Source organism: Python bivittatus, unplaced genomic scaffold (assembly GCF_059951505.1).
Source record: "Python bivittatus isolate LINGU-HERP-01145 unplaced genomic scaffold, Pbiv_v1 ctg000480_np1212, whole genome shotgun sequence".
In the NCBI taxonomy this organism is placed as follows: Eukaryota; Metazoa; Chordata; class Lepidosauria; order Squamata; family Pythonidae; genus Python; species Python bivittatus.
Genome location: NW_028277075.1, coordinates 84616364 through 84624719, shown reverse-complemented (window position 1 = coordinate 84624719; position 8356 = coordinate 84616364). Strand labels below are relative to the sequence as shown.

The following is an 8356-nucleotide window of genomic DNA, read 5'->3' as shown; positions in this document are numbered from 1 at the left end:
TCCTGGGAGGCCTTGACCAACCAGGAGGGGCATAAGTTCAAAACACAGGTGGCCGAACTCACAGCCCCACGGACCCTGTTCACTTCCTCAGGATTGACCGGCTCAAAGTCCTCCCAGCTCAGATGTGTCTTAGTCCCTTTCAAAGGGTCTTCCCAGCTGGCATCCAACTCCAAGTGAAGTTGAGCGACTGCCTGAGAATATTCTTCACAGCTGCCCGGCAAGGCTCCCCCGGCTCCTCCTTCCCCAAGAGGGAACCAAACCAAGGAGGCCAGCCAGCTATCTGCAGATGCAATAAGCATGGAGAAGATCACTTCACCACCCTTATGGCTATAAGGTAAGTCCTAATAAAGGCTCTTACCTGTGTGTGGTCGATTGCTCTTCACTTTTTGCCAGCAGTGCTCGAGGCATCTCTTCTGTTGCTTCATCTCCTGCAGTCCCTTGGTAAACCAAGGATCTACAGGATCCGCGAATACAGGGTCCGTACATGCTAGGTTTCTTCATATGGGATTTGTGTGTGTGTGTGTGTGTAGAATCACTCTGTGATGCAAGTTCAGTCTGCATTAAGAAATAGGTTATAGCAGAGTTATTCTTAATGGCTCAGTTGGGAATTGGGGTGTGACCTGCTGGAAGTAGGTTTTCTTCTTTTAAACTAAAAACATCTCTGGCCTCTCGCATACGGATTTTTAAAAGTAAGCCGCTTAGTCTACATAATGTTCCTTTTTCTCTCACTGAAAGCAGGTTGTCTCAACTTTTTGTAATATATTCTGAATGTCAGTTATTACAGTTCTATTTGCCCAAATATGATAGAGCTATAACTTCCCAACTCTTACATTGCAATGCTTATTTTAGTGTAGACCATGAAATTGCAGAAATCAGAAGCCGCCGCAGGGGAGGGGTTGGATGTGTCAGACATTTCTATTTTTAAAAGTGGGAGATTTGCATCTCTTAAAATTTGTAACATGCTGTTTTGGAAGAACTGCTTTGTTGTGCATAATTATGTATTCTTTGCAGTAGGTAAGTAATTATGAGACGAAGTTTGAGACAGTAATGCAGCCGACTATTCCTTTTTTGGCAGCAAGGAATAAATAATGGGATATTAAACTAACATGCTGGAATTTAAAACAATACAATGGAAGGTACTTATGCAACCAGTATGTTAGTAGCCTAGTCTTATACATGTAAACTTAGAAATAATGCCTACAACATTGAACAGGTCTTACATGTAAGGAGGTGCAGGCAGGAGAGCAACCTATCTTGCTCTATAGCAAGGTTTCTCAACCTTGGCAACTTTCAGTTGTGTGGACTTCAGCTCCCAGCATTTCCACATCTGAAAGTTGCCAAGGTTGAGAAACACTGCTTTATAGTGAGATGTGCTAGTGATTCCAAATGTTTTGCTCTATGTAGACCACTCCATCATTTAAAGCTTTTGATGACCAGTACATGAGGCATGCGTGAATAGCACAGCACTTAATTACACCTTTGACTTGTGTGACACACCCTGCTGGTGTCTGTAGGACTCCTATAAATACACATTTTTAAAAAAATAAAGAATGTCAGAACCTTCAGATCTGGAGAATATAAAATAGTGCAAGATTTGGTGAACATGAGATTTTGGGCATTTTTATTTACTGCTGTCAGTCATGGACACCAGTAGTCTCCTTGCAGACCACTAGTCGGTGCTGAATCACTAGATGAGAACCATCGATATAGGCCAAAATAAAAACTTCTACTCACTGAATGTATTATATATGGCTTAGTCAATTTTATGAGAACAATTAATTATATATTCTAAAACAATCCAGTGCTAAATCTTTTATATATTGCATTTATAAGGAAGGTAGTAGCCTAAAAGGTAATTTTTTTTATCCATAGAGAACATACGTTGCCAAAGAATAAGAACGTTACAACATTACATATGAAGAAGTATAAATAAAATATTTACAAAATGTTTGTTTACAAAACACATATGCATACAAAGTGAAATTAACAATAAAATAATACCACTTAAGGCAGACCAGCAAAAGACTGAAATTTGTTTAAGGCTGTGAAATAAGTTCGCACCTTGACCTTCGAAAGGATGGGAATAGGAGTTATTTAGTCTGATTCCCTGCTCCATGTGGAAATCCTGTCGTGACAGCATCCCAGATATATAGCTGTCTACTCTCTGCTTATATGTCTCCAGCAAAAGAACCACTACTACCTCTCCTTTTAATAATATCATTCTCACTATTGCTGTGACCTTATACAACAGCTGCAAGTATATTAATAGTGTAATCTCTCTTTATAAACAAGTCCCACTGAGTTCAATGACACATACACCTGAGTGTTTGTAGGACTGTAGCCAAACTCTTTATCCAGAAGTAACCCCTCTGAATTCATTGGGGCTAATTGCTAAGTAATATGCAAAGAGGTGCATCCTGTGATGCTCTTTACATGACAGAATATATTTCTATTGTGGAGTAACATGGGCAAAAGCAGAATAATTCTCTAGCAAAATAAAAAGATCTGATTAAAGCACTAGAGCATAAAAATAGAATGTAAAATATGGCTTAAGTAGAACAAGAGTTTGTATTTGCTAGTTTTAAACTATAAATAAGCCAATTAATCCTGACATTATGTTAACAATCATTAATATAATGATTTTAGAATGACTATTTAGGAGGAAAAGGGTAGGTCTGATATTATTCTCCTAAGAAAGCACCATCATCTGATGGATCATAGATGCTCAGAATGAATAGGAAAGCAAAAAAAAAAAAAAGTCCATGCAATGGCACTTTCAGAATTTTTTGAGAATCCGATTGTGTACTGCAGTTCTGAGCTACAAGCTAAAGGACCAAATCATTGCTAGTCACACCTGATGACATGCAATCAGAGGTTCTTTATGATGGAACATGCAGCTGTGTCAGGCACATCCAACACACGGAAGGAATAAGGGCCAGAACAATACTTCAGTTTGCAGCCCATCTTGAACTACTTGGTTAACACTGTCTCACAAAACAAGGTTGTCGTATTTTGACAGATAGGCTTGAATAATTTCTCAGCCTCTTTTGTGTTATTTGTGTAGCATCTGATTTCTCTTGATGCAAAAAAGAGGTATTTGGACTATATAGGTTTTACATCCACATTACAGAGCCCTTTGAAGTAACAGTTGCTTTAATGTCTGAAGAAACACTGTCAGATTTGTTTCATACTTCATGTTTAGTCTATGGAGCACCAGTAACAATATGGCCAGAGTTTATCTCAATATTCTGCTTGCAGTGGAGATTCAGCAATAATTCATAGTAAATTATATTGTACCAAAGTTGTTTGCTGGGACACACTGTATTTCTTTAGGATCACACATTAGGGATCAAAATCAGGAGCATTTATGAATGTTTGATTGATGTATATGTAGAGCAGTGTTTCTCAACCTTGGTAACTTTAAGACATCTGGACTTCAACTCCCAGAATTCCCCAGCCAGCCATGTTGGCTGGGGAATTCTGGGAGCCGAAGTCCACACGTCTTAAAGATGCCAAGGTTGAGGAACACTAATGTAGAGTAACAGAACTGGAGATCCAGGAAGGCAGTTGTGAAGCTAATGGCTACCACAGCTTGAAGAAAGGGGATATTTGACACGTTACATCCATAAATAAAATTGTGATGCTTTCATTATATTGGTTCCAGTCTAGCTAAAATTACCCATAATGTGCCACTTTATTTTAAATATCTTTACTTGGAAGTATGTAGCATTATTTTCAGCAAGACTTACTCATTAGTAAATATATATAGCAGTGCAGCTTAGATCTCAATAAAAGCAATGGGTGAGATTTCAGGATCCAACTTCAGTTGAATCTTGGCCTTTGTTTTTACCTGAGCCTACATGCCACACCTTCAGATGATTGTCAGTGCCTTTTAGAAATAGTTGCTAAAGGCAACAAGGAATTGATCTTATCTCACATTCCATATTATGACATCATTGCACCATATGATGGTTGCTTTGATGTTAAGTACAGCAAGTTTCTGGAGAAAAATAGGTAATGGAAAAATGAACATCTTGTATTTAAAGAAAAAGGACTTTGCCTTCTTTTTCTATGAAAGGCACTCTACATAGTTAATCCATACTTAATAGCCAAAAACCCTAAAATCAATTCATTTTCTGTACTGATTGTTCTCCTTTTCTCTATTGATTATTACTTATCTAGTGAGGCAAGAAACAAAAACATATACAGCTCTTGTTTGGACAAGTTTGATAGAAAAAGGGGGAAATAATAGGGAAATAGCCCTGTTAATTTGATTTAGAATTATTATTAAACATGACGTGAGCCTTACAGAACTGTAATTTTTGTTAATCATAGAGAGCATGCACCAAGTAAAACGATGCAAGAGAGGGAGTCTCCAAGGAACACTGGAAATGTCTTTGTAACAGAGGCTATAGTTTTTCCCACATTGGGCCAGTTCAGACAAGATGAACTGTGTGCCCGCAAGTTCAATCCTTGTTATTTCCCTTCCCCTCATTTGGTGAATGTTTTCTTATTTCTTAAGGTATATTTCACAATGTCTGAGAAAGATTGGTGTAAGCTCCCTACAAAATAAAATAGATAAAACAATATCAAACCAGGATCTTAGTCCAAGAATTCTTAGTTTATAGACTGAGATTCTTATATCTGAAACAGATCATAGGCTCTTTGTTGGAATCTGTAACAGAAGGATTCCTTCAGTAAGCAGGAGGCTTTGGACTCACTGAAGATTTTCCACCAGAAGAATAGGGGAGAAAATATTTCGCCATTTCCTCCCAATTCCAGCAGGTCCATATCTCCCCTGAAAAAAATCTGTTTCAGAAGATTGAGGAAACCCCTGGAAGAGTGAAGAAACAGGACTAGGAGCTTTGCCCTGGACCGAGTGTGGAATCAGCAAGAGTCACTCTTTTCTATAGGAGTCTTCTAGATGGAACTTTGCTCAATGATGCTCCTGCTGGTAGAACAAAAAATTAATCTATTAAACCTATCATGCTACAAATTTTAAGTTCTTCCTGTTTTGGTATTCTTGACCACAGACCCAATCCTTTTAAGACAGAAGAGATATAGATGCTTAATCTATCCTGGAAAGCGTACCCCTGTGGAGAAGAACAAGGAGGAAAGTAGCAATGCTTACTGCATAAAAGAAATCTGATACTCGCTCTGTATTATAGTTATCTTTGCCCCACTTTTCGTTTTTGGAATTGAATTTGTCTTCTATATATTCTTGTCAAAATATTCATTAGAAAATTGCAAGAAATGTTGCCAGATTTTTCCTAACTTTCAACTGTGCAAGAGTACTCTGCCTTGTGGCTCTGAGAGAAAAGCCCTTGATGCCACTGACAGAATACCAACAAAGTTACCAAATGTCAGCTTATCACAGTGTATATGTAATCATTTGGTAACCTAGTTATCTGTATTGTCCTGCCGAGGGATGTTAATAATGTTTTAATAATAAAAACATTTATTATTCCCTGCTTTTCCCAGGATGATGAGATTTACTTTATCTTTTTGCAAAACAATACATTTGGCCTTGAAAATATTGTACCAGGAGTTTTTGTATCACAAGTGGCGATATGATATCCCCAAATCATTGGCATCTTGTGATCTGACAACAGGAGCCCATTATCCCTGCAAGTAAGAAGTAGCAATCATCATATCTGCTGATAATTACTAAATAAATCAGCGTACCCCAAGGCATATAGGACGTTAATTGTTGGGGAAGTGGGAAAAGGAGAAAAACAGATGGAAGTTTTGACTGATTTGACTTCTAAAGAATTTAGATACAGCAAGGCCATGAATAATTCATTATCTGTACTAAAATACTCTTGGGGTGTTCAATGTTGGAACAGTCTTACAATGACAGTGAAAGAATACTTCAACTTGGAACTATTATTCCAAAGCCACTTAATTTGAAATGGTTGTTAAAGGGCTGTTACATTATCGGGTGCTTGGCTAATCAGAATGTAATATTGCAATGACTTTTAATATTAATGTTGAGTTACTTCATACTATGCTTTGGGATTGAATGAAAAAAAACCAGCATACATATTTGAGAGAAGGAGCTAAGGAGATAAATGCATACAATCATAGTAAACTATCAGCCTTATGTACTAAGACCAATTTCAGAACCATAAGCATAAAGATGGACCTACTATATTTACCACACTTTGGCCAACTTTGGATTGATTTCACAACTGAGCAACTTTTATAAGTGAAAGGGAAATAAGATCCTTTTCATGTTACAGACTAAATGAGGATTCAACAAACATCCTTCAATAGAAAAAGTCTTTGACATCTAGTTTACAGATACAGCAATTATTTTAACATAGCTTTTTCTCAACAAAAGATTTCTGTACAAGAGCTATAAAAATTTAATAAAAAATTGTCTTGTTGTGCTTCGTCTAAATGTTTTTCTCGTTGTCTCAATGACTTTACTATCTTAGCAGTAGCACGTTGCTACTTTATAGTATGTTAATCTTGAACAAAAGAATGTGTAGCATCCCAAGAAGACTTATTGGCAAAGGACTGCTATAATCTTGATCAATACAACGTATCTATCACTTCATTGGCAAAACCGTTACTGTGAATCCCAAGAACAGCAATCTTACCACAAGATTAATTCTAGTTGAAGATTAATGAAATCTGCCTTGTAGGGGAGCTCTGATCCTTAATTAACACTTCAAGGATAACAATTTTCACCGAATCCAAGATTTATCCAGTCCAGTTTGTTTAAGAAATGCTGACTGTAGATAGTCACCTAGTTTTATTCTTCAGTTTTGATTGATTTTCAGATACATCATTTAACTATTCATGTAATCAGCAAATCTGTCTAGATCTTTCGGATGGTTGAAAGATCTTCAAATCTTTCAGAAATATGGTAACTGTATTTTGGTTCCTACTGTATTCTCAACTGATGCTCTTTTAAGCATCCATCTGTATTTAACATGACCGTGTAATTACAACAAGCCACCCAAGACGCTTCACAGGCAACCTGAGAAAGCATCTAATTCTAACTAGTTAGATAATGTAACTGCTGAAACAGTACACATACTTTCCTCAACATCACATCAAATGTAATACTCTGTACAGAGAGGAAGAGGGGCAGAGAATCTGTTTTCTCCATTTTCACCTGCTGTAGTGCTCCATTATCATCAAAGTAGTTGTTACTGTGTTACGTTCCTGGGTTCATTCTGCTCATAATGAAGCTCTTAACATTGGGAATTGGGCGCACATCAAATTGGTGTTTGCGGCGTTCGATGAAGCTAGCCAGGCGTGAGGTATCCAGAGGTATTTTGGAATAGCTGCCATTATGAAACTGCAGCCATGGATGCTGCAAGCAAGTGGCTGCAGTAGGTCTCCTTCTGAAGTCTTCCTGAAGGATTACATTGATGAAATCTTTGGCAGCATGGCTTACATCACAAAAGTACTCATTGGGAAAGCTGAAATCTACTCGGCAGACATTGATGCATGTCTCCTCCCTACTTTCATCCAGAAAGGGAGAAACACCACTCAGCATGACATAGGTGAGCACTCCCAGACTCCAGATATCTGTGCCCAGTGAAACTGGAGCACCTTGGAGAACTTCTGGAGCAGCAAATTCAGGGTTTCCAAGGAGATGATGAACATGGTAATGGCCTGTGATTTGAACAGCATCTTCAAGGTCAATTAACTTAACACGTGGCACTGGGATCCGTAAATCAATCAGCAAATTTTCTGGCTGTGGAAATTTAAAATTAAATCAAATAAATTTTAAAAGCTGTATTGTCCATTTCTATTGTGATAAAAACAGGTTTCAGCTAATACTGATACAGCTTTGGATGACAATCTGCTTTTTTAGGAGAAAAAAATCTAATATATTAAAAGAAACATGTCTATATGCTGGGGTTACTTCTTAAACAAACATCTTTTTTATGGAAAGTAAAGCCACTTAAGCATTGTCTGGTAGCTTTGTGGTCCAAATCACTCCCATTACATTCGGGGGGTGCATCTAGCATAAATCTGCATGTTACTGAAACGAGTTTTATCAGATCACACTGCCAACTCATTTGTCATGAACAATTAAAAGTCACAAAATGTAAAATTTTTAATATGTCTAAATGGTTATCAACTGAGATGAATGTGGTGGGTGCTGAGACAGTTAAAAGCTTGTCTATATTTGGATTATTTATTTAAAGCAAACATGATATAGAAAGACAATTTGAGACTGGCAGATGGGAAATACTCAACAGGTTGTGGAGATAGCGAGTATCTTCATGTACAAAGCTTTTGGTTTAATTCATCATACAGAATGGCTCAAGCTAATGCAGACGTTAAGTTAATTTCAAATGGTTAAAGCTGTGAAGCAACCTTCCATATTTTG

General features: G+C 37.4%; 1 protein-coding gene across 1 annotated transcript in view; it reads right to left on the bottom strand.

Moving 5' to 3' along the window:
* Positions 1 to 3498: 3498 nt before the first annotated feature.
* KALRN (kalirin RhoGEF kinase) overlaps positions 3499 to 8356 on the bottom strand; it is a 543871-nt gene continuing 539013 nt past the window's right edge. The window contains exon 60 of the mRNA XM_088146453.1: positions 3499 to 7714. Coding sequence (XP_088002579.1) covers positions 7169 to 7714 — 546 coding nt within the window. The 3' untranslated portion in view covers positions 3499 to 7168. The remainder of the gene's footprint in view (positions 7715 to 8356) is intronic.